Source organism: Chaetura pelagica, unplaced genomic scaffold (genome assembly GCF_000747805.2).
Source record: "Chaetura pelagica isolate M959 unplaced genomic scaffold, ChaPel_1.0 scaffold10, whole genome shotgun sequence".
In the NCBI taxonomy this organism is placed as follows: domain Eukaryota; kingdom Metazoa; phylum Chordata; class Aves; order Apodiformes; family Apodidae; genus Chaetura; species Chaetura pelagica.
This window is the reverse complement of record NW_009952263.1, coordinates 4,259,913-4,279,115: the sequence shown is the minus strand read 5'-3', so window position 1 is coordinate 4,279,115 and position 19,203 is coordinate 4,259,913. Positions and strand designations below refer to the sequence as shown.

The 19,203-nt window shown below is 35.5% G+C and overlaps 1 protein-coding gene across 1 annotated transcript in view; it reads right to left on the bottom strand.

The window, feature by feature from the left end:
* NEK10 (NIMA-related kinase 10) overlaps positions 1-19,203 on the bottom strand; it is a 77,740-nt gene that overhangs the window by 25,600 nt on the left and 32,937 nt on the right. Inside the window, exons 23-25 of the mRNA XM_010007622.1 lie at positions 6,362-6,491; positions 5,802-5,872; positions 1,789-2,002 (exon numbers count right to left, since the gene is read on the bottom strand). Of these exons, the coding sequence (XP_010005924.1) occupies positions 1,789-2,002; positions 5,802-5,872; positions 6,362-6,491 (415 nt within the window). The remainder of the gene's footprint in view (positions 1-1,788; positions 2,003-5,801; positions 5,873-6,361; positions 6,492-19,203) is intronic.

The following is a 19,203-nucleotide window of genomic DNA, read 5'->3' as shown; positions in this document are numbered from 1 at the left end:
CCTGCTGCTTAAAATTCTTCCTAGTACTTTTAGAAAGAAAATTGTCTTTTTTTTTCTAAAGTCAAACTTTTCAGGAATGATTATTCTCTTTATTAGAAATCTTGTGACTTCATAAATTTTTTCTACAATACCAGGAACAAAGAAATAACTTGGCTTCTTTTGTTTCTAAGTCCTGGGGCATTCCTCTGAAATTTGAAAGACCCTAGCCTGATTTATTCTCTTATTTACAACAAGGACACACAATCCAGTCTCCAGTTGTCATTACTGAGCGATGATCCCCTCAGCTTCTGTAGTGTTTTGGATCTTTGTCAGATCCTCCTGCTGCACATGTTTCTTTTAATATGTATAATAAAATACCCATGGGGTGGAACTAGAATTACAGTATTCCTTGAGAAGACTGCCATTAATTCCCCAAAATACAGAGGTATTTTCCTCTTGTTATGTAGATAGGTGTATTTTTAAAGTATTTATACAAACCAGAAGCACTCTTCCTTCAGAGTAACTCTATTATTTCACACACATCTTAGAAGTGTCTGAATAGGGCACTCTTCTCTCAAACACAGGATCATTTCACTGAAATCCCAAATCAAGAAGCTATCCATCTACAGTACCTTTTTTTTTTTTTTTGGTATATTTCCTCTGGTTATGCGAGAACAAATATATGAAGACATTAAAAATAATAACATACAACAAGCTTCCAAATTTGTAGGGTAAGAAAACTAGGAAAATAATTCTCATATTGTTTTAAGTTATAAATCCTACTCTGTATCTTACTTTCATCTCAGTACCTCTTACACTTCAAATGACAGTGGTTTGTTGATGTTTTCCAGGAAGGTGAAAACATCCCTTTTATTGGAAAAAATGGTAGCTGCTAATCATGATCTTGGACTGACAGGTCAAAATTATTAACACTATCTACAAGTTTTATGTTTGGTCAGGAAAGTGAAGACAAATAACATACTTTTTTTTAAAAAAAATCTCTGAGTTTGGGACCAGGTGTTCCTGAAAACCTTTTTCCTGCACAGAGGTCCTTCAGTGCAAATTACAGAGCCCTGATAAAAGGTATTTAAGAGAGATACAATAGCTGAGCAGACGAGTAACTGCGTAAATTATAACTTTGCTTCATAATTACCATATCAGTAACTTTCACAGTGAGCTTTACTACACAAAAACACTGTCCTTGTATTATTAAATAAATTCTCTGAGATTATATACAAGCTTGGTTCAGTATGTAAAATACTGACGTAATGAAGAGTTCTTAAAACACTGCCTGAATCAAATGGGAGAATTTCAAGAATTATTTCTGCAGGACTGTATCATATAAAAAGTATTAAAAAATACCTTACCAGCATCACTCTTCTTAGCAATCTGTAATTAAACATTATATTTGTGTAGGTTCCATTTTCTAGGTGTCATTGCTAGTGAGACATACACAAGATTATCCATTTGTTCCACCTTAGCCAAGTGTATATTCTCATCTTCAGAAACCATTCACAAGTGTGCAGTAATAATTAAACATGATTAGATTCTACCCAAACTGCAAGTACCTCCCTAACAATGGCATTTTCCAACACAGAATGATACAGGGTTTTAAGATACAGTTATTTTTCCTGCATAAGCACATCCACAAAAAATTAATTAATACCTTGCTAAAAAGTAGAACCTGCATGGAAGGATGTTCTAAGAGGATGAGTCTTTTCATTTTTATTTATTTTCTGCTTTGTCATACCTTCTTTTCTCAGATATGACAAACAATGATAAAAAATAAAACCTAATACATGCACTTACTTGTGATAAAATGGGAAGCTTTTGGTGATAGGTTACTGCATTTCGATTGGCCTCCATGAAGCACCTCTGGGTTCGTCTCCTCTCCCGATCCAATTTCTTCTCCAGCGTAAGATGAGAGGTAGATAAAACATCCAAGTATTTCATCATCACATTAGACAGAAGTGAGCTGACCTCCACTATGTCTGGACGTGCCTCTGCATCAGGAGTCAAACATCTAAAGACAGAACATTCTCTAATGAAAGCTAATAATTTCTTTCTAAAAAATTGTTTAGTACCACAGCATTCCTCCATTGGTATTTATCTAGTCATGCTGGCTGGAACTCTGCTCAAGCCTCTAGGGGGCAGTTTGACACTGTGCAGCCCTGGTGTTGACACACCACAGAGCACAGTCTCTGGCATCCGCTGGAAGAATTATCCTTGGCACTGCCCCAGACAGAATTGCTATGGGGGGCTGCTGCTGTGCACTACTGGACTCTGCTGTGGAGACTATGCTCTGCTGAAGGTGCTGCACTGCTGGACAAAGTAGCTGTAAAGGAGAAAGTCATGCTGTCAGAAGGATTTACAGGAGAATGACATTCTTAACAGAGATTTTCAGGAACTGAGACTCCCAAGCAATGCAAAAAAAAGGAGGAAAATCTAGAGATTATTCTCAAAAGAGCAGTGGATGGAGGCTCCCAGGAGGAGGTAGGCTGGATACTTGTGACTTTTGCCACAAGAAGGAAGGCTTTTCCTCTAACTACAAATATGCAATTACAGAACAGGTATAATTACTTAGGAACAGGTGAGGAAGAACAAGATCTTACAGAGGATACATCAGTGCCCATCTGCAATCTGACTGCATGGAGTCCAAGAGCTTATGGGTAAGAATCAGAGGAACAGACCAACATTAATGACATTGTGGTAGATGTTTGCCATAAACCACACAAAAACAAAGAGTAAGTCAACAAAGTCTTTGTTGGACAGATGGAGGAAGCTTCATGATTGCAGGCACTCATACTCACTAAGGCTTATTAACCACCCTACCTGCTGATGGGTTAATATGGCTAATTTTCATAACTTTGTTAATCTGTTTTACTTAAAGTGTTATATTTGCTTTAAACAGACGCAAGTTTTTCACCCTTAAGAAATATTCCATTTAATTATTTTTAATATTTTTTATTTTAATCCACTGAAATTGGTCAGAATTTCCAAGGATGATGTCAGCTATAAAAGATTTCTGATAAGTTCTAAATCCATTACCCGTGCATCTAGAAATAAATTATTTCTTTATGACTAAACACTGAGTAGACTGATGTTCAACTCTAAAGGACTTCGAAGCTTGTGATTCCAGAAGTTTCATTAGTAATGTAATACAATAATCCACTGAAATTGGTCAGAATTTCCAAGGATGATGTCAGCTATAAAAGATTTCTGATAAGTTCTAAATCCATTACCCGTGCATCTAGAAATAAATTATTTCTTTATGACTAAACACTGAGTAGACTGATGTTCAACTCTAAAGGACTTCGAAGCTTGTGATTCCAGAAGTTTCATTAGTAATGTAATTCAATAAAACTGTATTTTAATAATAATAACACTAACTGCAAATTTATTGTTGCAACATTAAGCTTTCAATGTTTTTTTTCTAATAATTATCAATAAATTATTCTTTTAATCTTTGAATATGTACTATCTTCAGTCATTCGGAAACAACTTCTTCATTGTTGTTAATGTTTCCTCATCTATTTTACAAGTAAAATCTCATTATTACTATTTTACTCTAATGTTCTTTTTTCTTTATAAATATCCCAGAAAGCATAAGCCAAAACATAAATGTAAAATTTCATTTAAAGATTAACCAAAACTAAGAGAATCAACATTTTTTAAAAAACATTGTATGCTTCCCACTGCTCTTAAAAGAAGCAGAGAAATTCTTACATTATAGGAAAACTCAATTTTAATATTTTCATGCAAATATTTATTTAACAATGTATTTAAACCAGTGACCCTCCACAGCAGCCAGTCTCATTACCAAAGAATCACAGAATGTCTTGGGTTGGAAGGGGCCTCTAAAGTTCACGTAGTCCAACCCCTACCATAAGCAGGGACATCTCCAACTAGAACAGATTGCTCAGAGCCTCATGGCCTGGCTTGATGGATGTCTCCATGGATGGGGTCCCCACCACCTCTCTAGGCAACCTGTTCCAGTGATCCACTACCCTCATATTAAAGAACTTTTCCCTAACGTCCAACCTAAATCTACCCTTTTCTAGCTTAACACCATGACCCCTCGTCCTATCATTACATGCCCTTGTGAACAGTTCTTCCCCAACCTTCTTATAGGCCCCTTTCAGTTATTGAAAGGTCACTATAAGGTCCCCCCAGAGTCTTCTCTTTTTCAGGCTGAATGACTTCAGCTCCCTCAGCCTGTCTTCATATGAGAGGTGCTCTTATGATGATATGGGACATTCAGTGAATCTGTTTAATACAGCCACAGTATCAATAATTATAAATAACTCAACAGCTGGCCTTAGAAAAACCCTCAAAAATGTCCTATTACCAGGAATGAAAAGGAAAAGACAGAGGGCCAGATACGCACATAACTCTATCTAAGGCACAGATAAAGATTTGTTTAAAATGCAATACATACCAAGCCTGATGATCAGAAGACTGGAGGACCTGCCATATGAGAAGAGGCTGAGAAAACTAGGTTTGTTCAGCCTTGAAAAAAGAAGGCTTAGGGGAAACCCTAAGCTATGTTCCAGTACTTAAAGGGTGGCTATCAAGAAGATGGAGACTCCCTATTTACAAGGAGTCACATGGAAAAGACAAGGGGTAATAGGAACAGATTCCTCCTGAGGAGATTCCAATTGGACACAAGAGGTAAATTTTTCATGATGAGGACAATCAAACATTGGAATAGTCTCCCAAGGAAAGTGGTGTATTCCCCCACATTGGACAGTTTTAATTCTCAGCTTGACAGGGTGCTGAGCCATCTCATATAAACTACAGTAGTACCTAGAAAGGTTGGACCAGATGATCCTTTCAACCTGGCATTCTATGATTGTATGATACGATGTGACTGGAAAGTATTTTCTGGATGCATTTGGAATTACTGTATTATTCTTAAATAGCAAGCAATGAATTAATAAAGACAGTTACTCAACTACAAATATCTGTAAAATTTAATATATTACATTTTATTTCAGGACCTCTTAAACTTAAATGTTAGTTCTACTAGCTCCCATCCTCTCCATTGCTCCCCTTCATCCTCAAGGTCTTTAAATAACAGAAACCATTTTGTACAATAAAACATAGTATAACAATATCACAGCCTTTGTATAGTAAAATGCTTTTTAGAGATGGAATTCAACACAAGTGAGAAAGAAAATACTAATAAAGTTTTTCTAAATTGGAAGAATCAAGGGCTCTGTATCTCACAGAAGTGCAGCAATTCCCTCTGTATACTTTGTCTTACATATATTATCACCAGGAAGATGCAACCATAGCTAAGAGAAAAGTGTAATGAGTGAGTGGAACAAATATAGGCTCATCTTCTCATCCATTGCTCTGTTATCTCTGCTATTCTGCTAAGAGAATTAGAAAGTATGGGAAACATTTCTGTTGGTCAAATATGATCTATAAACAACATATTGCAACAGATTGACTTCCTTCACCATAAACTGCACTTGAAAATTACTCAAAATGCAGTATTTTCATGGGGGCCATGTGAGGGAAATATAAAGCTCTGCACTGGTATTGTTAAACTTCAGTACTAAGTATAAAGTCTGTACTGGTTGGATAAACGTACTCGCTATACTGGTATGAGTTTTCCAGTCACATCTATGCCACAATATTGCATGTATTATTAGCACGGTAAAGTGATATCTCCAATTTTCTTTAAATCAGAAGATATGACATATTCAGAGACAAATACTGGCAGTAGCTAAAGTCAGCAAACATTACTGCTGGAAACATACAAAACAAAACACCTTTTCAGTAGGATATCAAAATAGAACTGGATGAACAATTACCGCTTAATGGTAAATGACACTTTTTCAGAGTACAGCCCTTCTGGAACAGGTTCATACACAGCCCCTACTATCTGCAAAATAAAGAATATATAACCAATAAAAAAAATTATTCCGTTATTTATTTGAAGATCCCATATGACTAGTATTACTCCTTGAAACAATCACATGGGCATTACATCATCAGCTCTAAATTGTAAAAGAACTTAGAACACATCTAATGCAGAATGTCACTCCTAATTAGATATCCTCAGGTACAATACACAATGATATAGAAAATCCAATATTATAGTACATCAAGAAACTTTATATATCTAAGGCACCTATCTCCAGATTCAATGATAAAAATAGGCTAGTCTGAGATGTAATAATATGCTAACATTTACAGGCAATTTTTGCAATTAGAATGGCAAGATAGCAGTTCATACAGTGATAAACATGTGCTCGTTCACACATCAGACCAGAGAGCAGTTTACGCTTCTATAACCTTAAACATAAATTCTCATGGATGTAGTGGACACATGCAGAAATAATTGTTAGGTTGATCTAGTAAATCCAAATACCTTAGTTGCCAAAGAGAGCATATTGGTGCTGTAAAATGGTGGGTTCAGAGTTGCCATCTGATAAAGGATGCATCCTGCAGCCCAGACATCAGCCTTCTCTCCATATGGCTCATTCTTTACAACTTCAGGGCTAAGTAAATGCAACACAATCCACAATATTTCATTAATTCACCTAGAAGTAGGCTTTTTCTTTTTTTTTTTTAAACACCCAATATTTAGTTAGTCACTATAATATATTTTCAAAGCACATACAGTTATGTTCAAAGGGTTGTATTTATTTTCCTTTAACAGCCAAATTCTTTAAATGGAAGTATAATTAATAGCTTTTCATCTTCCTCTACAGTTTTTTTTCACAATACTAGTGGTTTATATTTTGCTCACTTGTCCTGTCTACTCATGCCATTTTACAATGTCTTTGGATTTAATGATACAAATGAATTACAGCATTGACTTATTTACAGCTACGGCATTTCAATAAAATGGACTAGACAATAGATGAATCTATCACACCCTCTCGTAATTCAAATAGAAGATCTGAATGTGATTCCTATAATTAGAATGCTCCTGGAGATGACTTTACTATTAAAGTGAGTAGCACCACCTAAATGAAAATAAAAAAGAAATCCATTGTAAAGATCCATTTAAAGCAAACAGAAGGCAGCAGTAATTTTGACTCAGTACAAAGCAGACTCCATTTCTTTCTCTTGATTTCCTCAGCACTTTTCATGAATGATAATAATTTACATTAGTAAGGATATTCTGATGCTGGAGTTCAAGTCTTAGCAGTAGGTAAAGGTCATATCACATAATGTGTTTTTTCTCACTTAGCATCTATTCAGAGACACACAAAAATACTTGACTCCTTTCATCTGTAAAATCAACTTGAAAACCTACTTGGTTTCCATTTCTTTTCAGCCTAGAATTTCAAAACACAATGTCCTGGTTTGAGCCAGGATGAAGCCAATTTTCCTTTTACTGATTTTTTTTTTCCTTCAGTAAGCTTTCTTTTAACTAGCAACTGTGTGTTCTGCTAGGTTGATAAGACACTGGAATGTTTTTCTAACTACTGAGGCTTCAAGGCTGCACCTTCACTCTGCCGGCTCAGACACTACGGGGAGATCTGTGACCCCCCTGTAGGAGGCTGAGTTAGACAGACAGCAAAACTGGCCAAAGATATTCCATTCCATATATCTACGTAAGCTCAGAGGAAGGTCAGAGATGACAGAAGACAACTTCCTTCCTTATTTTTCTTCCCTTCTCTTCTGTCCACGGCCGGCATCCGGGGAGGACTCTGTCCATCCATCACCGTCGACCCTTAGGCTCAAGCTCTCCTGACCCCCATAACTCTCTGCTCTTCTCCAGCAGCAGCTCCGGGATTCCTCGGGACTCTTCCCAGTTCAGAGAAGTGCTGTGGGAGTTGCTGGGGTGGGGGGAGGTGAGAGGCTTTTGCCCATACCTGAATATATCTGTATATAATTGTATATATTTTCTTGTATCATTCATTAGTGTCTTAATTAAAGCTGTGTAGTTTAGTTTTCAATCCAGCCAAGTCTCTCTCTTTTTCTCTCTCTCCTTCCCTACCTGGGTGGGAGGGGGAGAGGATCAAGAGCATTGTTGTCGGACCTGAGTCAAACAGTGACACACTATAACAACTTCATGATTGTACTACTGATATCTTTGGAACTGAGAGGCACTGTGTAAATTCAATTGATGATGCAGTCTGGATAAAGTATGGTGCTAGAAGGTGTTCTGCTGATTTGTACAAAATGCAGAAAACAGATAATTAAAATAAATTAGATTAGGTTCCTTAGATAAACTATTAAGTGATATTAAGAAATAAAGTGATCTGAACAGAATAGAAAGTCAGAACCAAGGTCACAGTGTGGGTAAGTGAGAGACACTCACAGGTCACGCATTTCTGATAAAACTGATCAAAAAAGATACCAATTCTTGGGCAAAATCTAACTAGCAGTTTTCCTTGATGTTTGCTGCCAACGTAACACAACCAAAGAGGGGAATGCAGGATGTTGATAATGGTGTTAGAACACAATGCCATTTCTGTAATCAGACTGTCTTTGTTTCTCACTGTGATACTAATTCATCAGAGGACTTTGTCGAAATTTCATTTTTATGTATTAAAATCTAACTATTAAAGTAAACATTGGTATTGCAACTTATCAATAAGGCAAAGCCCCTGTCTTAGTAAGTTCTAAACATGCTCCTGTTCAGAAAAATAAATCTGACTTGAATTTTACAGTCTTTCATTCTACTAATAATTTTCATGCATAAAAAGGCATGAAGCTATAAATCATTCTTTTAGATGACTAAATAATATTAAAAACCAAATTGAGAGTATTCAAGCCAGTTCTATGTACCTATGCAAAAAGTCTCATAGCAGTCACAGAAAGAATAAGCCAAATGCAATCACAAGAGAAACAGAAGCAATCATGACCTGGCTTGCAGAATCTTGTATTCATGAACAGCAGGGAAGCACCTAGCTTGATGTGCAGAGCAAAAAGCACTCCATTGGGTGGGTGACTATGAAAAATGTGTTTGTTACTAGTATGGTTTAAAAATCACAGAAAGAATACAGTGCTGACAGAGTCATAGTTTTAGCATGGTTTCACACAAATGCATAACAGTACAAAGTTAATGAACTAATTTGGTCTGCTTACTCATGCTGAAAGACTTCTTGTACTAAATGCGTATCTAATATATTTTTATGTTTATTTTTTAATCAAAAGGATGACTTGCAACAGAGTACTCCCTCATCTTTACTTCCAGAACAAATGTCTTTAGTCAGAAGTGCATTATGATGACCAATAACTCAAAGAAATATTGCTACATGCTTAAAAAATACTCTGTTAATTAATTAATATTTATCTAGAATTACCATAAAATTTTTACTGATCATATAAAATCCCATACTTACATGATGCTATGCTTTAATGGCTAAATAAATTTGTAATTAAGATTTTTAAGTAGAATGTTCAAATATTATTTATTTACTTTCAAGAGATGTGGTGAAATCCCTCACCATGATCTACAGGCTTGCCTCACCATCTGCTAGTTAGAAATGTGGGTTGGGTACAGTACTTGTTGACTAGCAAAACAGTTCTGCAGTCGAGTTTCATCTTTTGGATCTGCACTGTTGAGCGATGCCAAGCAGAGAAAGTATCCAGATCTGCTCCTGTACACTGCCACCCACAAACAGGAGGGTGGTGGGAGTACATATGGTTTGTCTAATTCAGTTGACAACTGTGTATAAACTGTCACTGTCTGGTCAAGACCAGAAAAAATTAGTACAACCAGACTCTAAATTTTATTCCATAAAAATTCTACAAAATCAGTCTTAGCTACAAATAATGAAAATTAATTTATGGGTGTATCATTGGTATGACCTATTTAGTTTTTGTTTATTTGTAAAGTCACAGTTCTTCCTTTAATTTTTAGACTAAGAGATCTTGATTGGCTGAAATACGATAGTGGCACTAATTAAACTTTTAGCAAACAGTTGTCCATATCATAAAATCAGCATGCAACATCAAAATAAAATACACAAAGGGAGAAACTCTAAGAGCTGATAAAGAATTTCATATCCATTGCTCCAAGGGCTGATAGTACTGATGTTATACTCTAGATTTACAGTCTTGGATATTAAAAGAGACAGCAGATACTTATATAATTAGTAATTTAGTTCTTGCAGCTAACAAATTCAAGATAATCACTACAGTTCTCTAGGCTTATAAATCACTGCGCATTTCCAAATTACGTATTCAAGCTGAAAAAGCTTACTTCGGCAGCATTATGTTAACTGCAAGAGAGTCCTTTGCTGAACAAATGTCCACAGCAATAGCAAGACTAAATTCTTCTAAGTGAAAGACACAGAAATATATCCATAGAATGCTTTTCCAAATTCTCAGGATCCTGGAACAGATGGTTTTATAATCATTTCTCAGAAAGTTCACTCTTGCTCAATATATCACCATTGTTTTTATATTTAATAACTAAGTCTTCTATGCCAACAGTCTTTAAATGAGTCTTGAATTTGATTAAGCCATTGCTTCATCCAAAGTTACCTCTTTTTTCTTCTGAACTATTTCTGCAAAACTAAGCAGAATTTTAAATACAAAAGATAGCTTTCCATACTACCCCATATTTTCAATTGGGATTTAAAAAAAAAAAAAAAATCCTGTCAAAATTTGTGCTACTTGCAAAGCAGTACCAATTCACCAAATCATCTCTACATGGCCTTGGGGACATTTTTGCACTCAATCTTTCAGTTGTAATTTTGCTCAATGACATTATATCGTCATGTTTTTTTTACCTAAGGATACTTTCAAGAGAGATTTACAGACTGTTCCAACCTGAACCTGCTACATTAGTATTATCACATACCTATATGAAAGAGCATGATGATTAGCTCTTGTTCACATCAGTTATCAGTGGACAGAAGTTCCAACAAGAAGGAAGAAGTCCTGAATTTGGAGGGGGAGGAAAGGGCAAGCTGAGGGAATGATGTTTCAAAACAGCATTAGTTTTTTAGAGCTTCTAAAACTTCTAAGAATTGTTGTTAATATTTTCAAGCTGGCTTTACATGCGTCGCAATCAGCAAAGATTTCCCAAACTGCACAGAACTTCAATAAGCTACTCGTTACTTGGCTTGGGACAGTGTTCACTGGTTAATCCAAGTGCAGTTGACAGGTGTAAGAACCAGCTGGTATGTCATCCTACCATATGAGGACTATTTTCAAATGAGACATTCTTTCAACTAGACAGTTACTTATTAATTAAAATAAGGGTGATTCTTCAGGAAGAAGGTGATAGCTATAATGAAAGAGTAAATAAATTAGAAACATACAGCACTGCAGAAAATTTTGACAGTGACAGAGTTATTACTCTTAGCCTTTATCATTCCTCCAATAATTATTTACAGTTTTATGGAGATTCCTTAAGTTGGGGGTGGTTATACAAACATTCCTGCCTAGAAACATTATCTAGCTCAGGAAGCAATCCAAACTGAAAATAGTTGGAGGCTAGCAAAGTATCAAATGTACTTATCCCATTCTACCTTCCCTACAGATATCAAAATATTGACATTATTGGAGACAGGACAGCAGGAGAGATGGCAGAAAAGCTTGCTGTACATGCTGATAAAAACTTTTTTTGGTTGGTCGGGTTTTTTTGGCCCAAACACTAAAAGAGTCTCTAACGCTTCCATTATTTTGAGGTATCTTTGTTAAGGTATCTATAAAATAATACTTGCTTGCAATGGGTAGCCTTTTTTTAGTTGCTGGCAGAACTCATCAAAGCAAAGGGGAAGGAATTTACTTCAGCATTGCACATGTAACTGCCACAATTCACTATAAAAATGAGACTGTCGTACTCTGACCCAAGCGAACCAAGGATTTATCCAGTTGTATCTTGAAAACCTGCAGAGGTAAGGACAACACAACCTCTCTGTGCAGTTTTTCTACACTTGACTGTTACAATAGTGAAAAAAAAAATTGCCTTATATGAAGTTAGAATCTCTCCTTTGAATTCAAGAAATGTCTATTTTCTCCTAGAAGGGCCAAGACCAGAAATTTCAGTCCAAAAATAAGAAAATCAAGGTTATGCTTGTGTTTCAACACCATTTATAGGTTTCTATGAGCCAGGGAGGCCCATTTTCATTTTACTAAACTAAGGCAGGATAATTTGTCTTTGGAGCCCAGTGTGAAAAAAACACAGATCTACTATATAATCAGTATCTAAATCAAGGGGGGTGAGAGGGAAGGAAGATAAAGTAGAAAAAAAAAAAAAAAAAAAAAAAAAAAAAAAGAAGCAACTCACCATCAACATCATCCCAAAGGAGAAAAACAAAAAAAACAACAACAACAACAAAAAAAACCCCAAACAAACAAAAAAAAACCCAGAGAAAAAACAGAAAAGCAGTTGCTGCTTGTCACAATTTTTCCTTGGATACTTTGCTGTAAGCCACATATACACATTGAGTATTGTATCTTCATAATTACCACTAAAAGCAATGAAATTAAGAACAGGAGCCACAAACCTGACACTTTGAATAAAGATCTTCTCTGAACATTGCTGAAAGCTATTTGCATTTCTCACCTACAAGAATTCAATATACGCCTTTTGGGAATATTTTCTCTGTCCCTTGAGTGATGAAGCTGGAACAGGATTTTCAATCAGCAGTAAAAAATTCTCCCTTCACAGTTTTCTATTTTGAAATGTATTGCTAAGTAATTATCTAATAATTTATTACAATTGTTCTAACTTGCATACTTTTTTCCCTATTACAAATTACATTACGTAGTTTTGTATAATTTGATATATATAATTTCTTCTCACCATTTCAGGTATCCTAAACCTCTGCTGATGCCTCTAAAAAAGTTAATCAAGTCCATCATTTTTTAAAATGTGTGGGGATAGGGAAGAAATTTACTATGTTAATTTTCAATTTTATGGTGTAATAAAACCTCCTGCCACCAGGTGGGGAATGCAATTTTAGTATAGGTAAAGTCAGCTAAGAGAGGTAACCTTCATATGTATAATTCCTCTCTCATCAGTGTAATCTCAACAGTTTCATTTTCTAGTCTAAGCATTGCCTGTTTTTGCCCAGGAAAGCTCCTCTACATTAGTTTAATTTAGTTTATAAAGAAGCAAACCAAGGCCACTTGGCCATCTGGACAGGCAGTGCATGTCAGGGACAGGGCTATCATAACTGCAGGATATAGCAAGATACATGATAATACTTCACTTATTTTTTTTTACTAAAATCTTGCCAAAAAGGTTCTGGCTTGGTATGGAAGGACACTTTTCACTGCAAATAGTAAAGTTGTGTAGTCTGTCTCAATCTGAAATGTTAATTAGCATTGAGAAATGTGTAAAAACAAGATCCCAGTTATAAACCAGTGAAGCTCTCAGCTACACTGCTGTTGATCAACAATTCAGAGAAATCACTAACTTGCTGCTTTCTTTCAGCACATATTCAGTGTTTCTCTGTCTAAAATAGAAGCAGATGTTTTACTCCACCTCCGGGGTTTTTATTTTACAGTTTTTAAAATAAAGACAGAGACATAAAGTCAGCATTCAAAAACTGATCAGTATGTCTCTGAATTTACATACCTTTAAGCTTTTATGTGTACTAACATTATATATTAGTTCTTAGAGATTCTAAAGATATTAACTTACAAAAATACTTACTAGGAGAGTGTTCTAGAACACACTGTAAATGTCATCAAGTATCACCTTTCACAATGTAATGAAAATACTGCAATTATCTAATTAAGCTCAACATTTGCACAGGTGCTTCAACTGGTTTTATACTTCTGAATTTTCAGTATTACCATATGCATCTGAGTACATTATAAGACCAAATCAAAGTATCATTAATATGTAGTTTAGCGCTTACATGCAGCTCCTCTGGGAGGCTTAAAACAGAAAAACACACTGAAGTTCAAATTTACACCTATTTACACCTTCAGACACATAATGAAACAAAGTCTAAAACAAGAGGAAGTGTAAGACAGGTTCTGAAATGTACCTAATAAACTTTCCATTCAATGTGATTTTCCATTTATATTATTCAAGGCAATCATCATTGTATGGTCCACACATCTGGTGTTCTTATTCATACAAAAATCATAGAATCACAGAATCATAGAATCTTAGGGGCTGGAAGGGACCTCGAGAGATCATCTAGTCCAACCCCCCTGCCAGAGCAGGGTCACCTAGAGTACATCACACAGGAACTCATCCAGGTGGGTTTTGAATGTCTCCAGTGAGGGAGACTCCACAACCTCCCTGGGCAGTCTGTTCCAGTGCTCTGTCACTCTTACAGTAAAAAAATTTTTTCGGATATTCACCTTGAACCTCCTAGGCTCCAATTTACACCCATTACCCCTTGTCCTATCACTGGTCACCACTGAGAAAAGCCTAACTCCGTCCCCCTGACACTCACCCCTTACATATTTGTAAACATTGATGAGGTCACCCCTCAGTCTCCTTTTCTCCAAGCTAAAGACCCAGCTCCCTCAGCCTTTCCTCATAAGGGAGATGTTCCACTCCCTTAATCGTCAGTTTTACAGATACAATTTATCTTCAGCATTTCTGTTAAATTGTGGCAATGTGCTATCCATGTACATAAAAGCTGAAACCCTCATATTCTAAAAGGTACTCATAACATGCATCTGATAGATACTTCTAAGAATGGATTCCTTCCAATTAGAGATGCTTTCCAGTGAAAAACTGCCATTCCTTACAAAATGCTTTGAGGAATTGTCTTACATCTGTAACTGTACAAGCAGTTCAAGAAAATGAAAAGTTGGGGTTTTATCTATGGAATATAAATCTCAAAACTTAAACAATGGTAAAAGATTGGTTAGTGAGCTATATGCCTTTCAGAATGATCTCCATTCAGTGCCTTTGTCCAAATAACCAAGTCCATCAAGAAATCATATGAATACTTAAAATTGAAAGGGAGATATGGAAAACAACTATCTGCAAGATGAACACAAGCAGTATCAAATCCAATTCTACAACAACTCTAAAATAAACCTGAATCTTGAATAGCTGATTTCATATGAGTAGTTCATTTTACCTAACTTGAAACTCATGTTCAGTATAGATTAAATGTAAAATGAAAAAAAGAAAAAAAGCAGACAGCTGAAGATTTTACTTGAATAAGATAGTAACATGTCACAGTTCGACTCAGGATCACCAGCTAAGCAAGCGACAATGATGCTCTTGATCCCCTCCCATCCAGGTAGGGAAAGGAGAGAGAGAACAAGGAGAAAGACTTTCCAGATTGAAAACTAAACTAGGCAGCTTTAACTAAATACTAATGATAAAAGAAAACATGTACAAATGTATATAAGTATGTTCAGGAATGTACAAAAACATATTGACTCCCCCCATCCCCAGCAACTCCCACAGCACTTCCTGAGCTGTGAGCAGTCCCAAAATGTCCTGGAGCTGTCAGAGAGAAAGGCAGAGCAGACAGGAGCTGAGGGGAGAGTTGTGAGGTTCAGGAACACACGAGCCTTGGAATCAACAGTGATGGATAGACAGAGTCCTCCATAGACACTTCTGTTCATGGCCATAAACAGAAGAAAGGAAAGAAGACGAAAGAAGGAAGGGGCTTAACTTGTGTGATCCCTGAATTATATACGGTATGGAATACTTTGGTTTGCCAAATTCACAGTCTGTCTAATCCACTTCTCCCTACAGGAGGGCTGCACATATGACTCTTCTGCTCTTTAGTGTTCAAAGCAGTACATTCAAAGCTAAGAAATCGTGTAAAAGAGATGGAAGAAACCAAAGAAGGACTAAGGCAGTTTGAATAATCCTTGACAGAGTTCTGAAATCTGGATACAATGAAGAAGCAAGCAACTGAACAAAAGCCACAGCAGAAACTGAAGTCCAAGAGCCACATGAAAACAGGAAATAACTTTAACTGACCATCAATAATATGGTCAAACAGCAAATACTATCACAGGAACATCAAAGACAGCAAGATAACACATAATGTCACTGGAAATGGAAACAGCCTACCATATACTGGGCAGCAAAGTAAAGCAGAACAAGAAATAGTAAAGGTTTACAAACAGTAAGGATCTGCCAAGTTACCAATACAGCTGACATCTAAGATAGAAGAGAATGGGGGAAAAAAAACAAAAATAAAACAAAACCAAAAAACCCCACAACCCCCACAAACAGAACCAAAACAAAAAAAACCCAACCAACCAAAAAAAAACACCTGAAAAAACACCAGCAAAAGTATTTCGAGTGTCTGTGTCAAGGTAACACCGTTCACCTAAATGTAGCTCACTTGACATTAGTTAAAAGAAACATTAAAAAATAACAATTCTAGCAAACAAGTACCAATAACATTGGACTAAAAGACATTTATTAACTCATAAATTAGCTTGATGAAATGACTAATTCTGTTCTAATAAAAAGTGTTCATCCATTCTTATTATCTGCTCCAAAAGGACTATAAATTAAAAATCTTAAGCCATTGAGGGGTAAAAAATAATAATTAATGTACATTTAAATAATTGTTATACAATTTCTGCAGCAATAATTCTTTCCAAGAAATACATTGTTGGTTTCTAATCTGTTTGGTTTTTTGTTGGGTTTTTTTTCCAGACAGCAATTTAAATTAATCACAATGTCTAAAAAAATGTTACATACTATACTTAAATGTTTTGGGTTTTTCTCAAGAGTAAAAGTAACTCTATAGAAGCAAAATAAAAACAACCCTCTTGTTCGAAAACAAGTCTAGAAACTAACCTGTTTTCACACAGCCTTTCATTAAGAAAATCTGTGCTATGACTTTGAATTACTTCTAAGATTTTCTGAGTAAAACAACAGTTTTCTTAGGATAGAACTAGTTCATGTCACTTGCGGCCTGCTTTCTTTTAGTCCAAAATTTTTTTACACTCTCTCCTATCTAGTGTTAATTTATGTCCTATGGCAGGGATTTCTGTGATTTCCATTGAGATTATTTATCTATTCCAGAGATAAATGCAAATATCTTCATGCTTTTTTGCTTTTTTTCACATAATTTCCAGTTTCAGTCCCATGTATAACGCTATGTAATACTGGACATGATACTAAGAACATTTCAAATGTGAGGTGACAGATGTTATTTAGCCAAATGTGTTACTAAAAAATACATATAAATAAATAATTTTGTGATATTTTTATAAATTAATCTGTCAACCACTTTCAATGTTCTTCCTTGAAGTCCATCCATCTTATCTTTTCAGTAATGTTATGCCCACAATGATACACAATGTTCTATGCAGAGCTGCCCTGTGGCATGCAGACAGAGCCAGGATTATCCGCCTGTCCTCAGATACACTGTCCCTGCCGATTCCACCTCCAACTGTACTGGACTTTTTGCTGTTATTATAAACGTATGCCTAAACTACAACCATACAATCACAATTACATTTCATTGTTATGTTTTATTCTCAGAGTTGAATATTTGTATTAATCGACTTTCAGAATATCCTGCAATAAAAATTCTGTATTAATGCATTGAAAGGATTGTTTACCTTCTGTTACCTTTCTAAGCAAATGAGCAAATCCTCTCCAGGACCCAGTTGTCTCATGAACGGCAAAACTAGTGCAAAACTAGTTTTTCCACTAGTTTTCTACTTTCTCTCACCCCACATTATCTTCAGTTTCCAATTCGCTTGGTTATCTAAACACAGCTACTGACACATGATAGCATGAAGTGCATCTTATTCAGAAGGTAACATTCCAGCTGAGCTTAAATACTTTTCTCACCAAGAAGATGAAACTGTGTCTTTACTTATTAACCATTACCAAATTTTCACAAGCACTGAAAGAATCTAAACTCTCAGATTTGGTTTAAATTGGTGAAATGGTTCAAAAGATATTTTTGGAGGAAGAAAGAACTGCTGGAAAAACGGTTAATTGGTTTGATGATATAACATCATAAAGCAGGCTAAAAAGTAAGTACTTATGAAAGAACAACAGACTCCTTCATCTTAAATTACACTTCCCAACACACAACTGCTTTCAATAAGTGAAAATATGATCATGTCGCCAGAATAAGCAATGAGAAAAAAAAGCCACAGCAGATCTCTGCATGAAATCATATCACAATACCAATTTATGCAGCGCTCTCACAAGACATGGCCATAAATAAAAGCAGTGACCTGTATTAGATAAGAAATTTGGGTGACCTAACACTGTATGCAGATGGACTGCATAGTCCATAAACAGCAATTAAGATCAAGGAATACTTACTCCGCAGCAGCAGAGAAGATGAGGGACACAAGTAAAATAGTACTTCTAATTACCATGACAATTATAGTTTCCTCAAAACAGCACAAAAAGAAAACATCTCAATTTTAGGACAAAAAGCCAGAGCTCAAGTAACATTGTTCTATCACTTTATTTGGAATAATTATGTTTCAGAAAATTCAAGTTAGTTTGCCAACTAACAAAGAACATTCTCACCTACTTCTTAATGATACTTGAAGGGTCTGCTCTTCTTCATTTTCCCAACAGCTTTCAAGATTACTCAAGTTCTCAAGGAATCACAATGTGATTCTCTATTCCATCTCAGTCTCAAAATTTACTTCATTTCCCAGAGTTTTTCTAAAATTTCTGTATACATATACAATTACAGAAGCAGTTATCATAACCATGACTCTCATAACTTTTACTTATATCTCTTCATCTGTTGTCGATATGTCCCCTTCATACCTTAAAATCCCTTTTGTGAAACAAAAAAATGGCAGGTATACATGAAAGGAAACATCATTCTCTGTAACCATGTACGATTTCTAGTGTCTTATTCTGGAAAGGTCTTCAAGACAGCAGGATAATAAAAACTGTCACCACTAAATTGGAGCAGATTTTTTTCTGGTGACTTATGAGCTGGAAAAAGACTTCAGAATCCATTAGCAATTCCCTAAAGCAGTCTTTTCCTCAATTTTTAATGTATTAAGTGTAAACACAACCATTTAAAACATTAGGTATTCTAAACATACACAATGCTGGATTTTTTAATTCAAGGACATAACCAATTAGAAGAAACTTAATTAGCATAATAGTAGAATAAAACCAAATACGAAGTAGAATTTTAAACCATCACAATTACAAAGTATAATTGTATAAGCCCTTCTCTAAGCATAAAATAGTGCCTGCTGTTATTTTATTATGACATAGCTTTAAAAAAATTCCATTAGCAAATTGATTCAGTCACCTCCCAAACCAAACATGTTTGGTACATATAAGGATACGTTTTTACCTGAACCACTCTGCAAAATGCTGAATAGCCAAATTTAAATAATAAG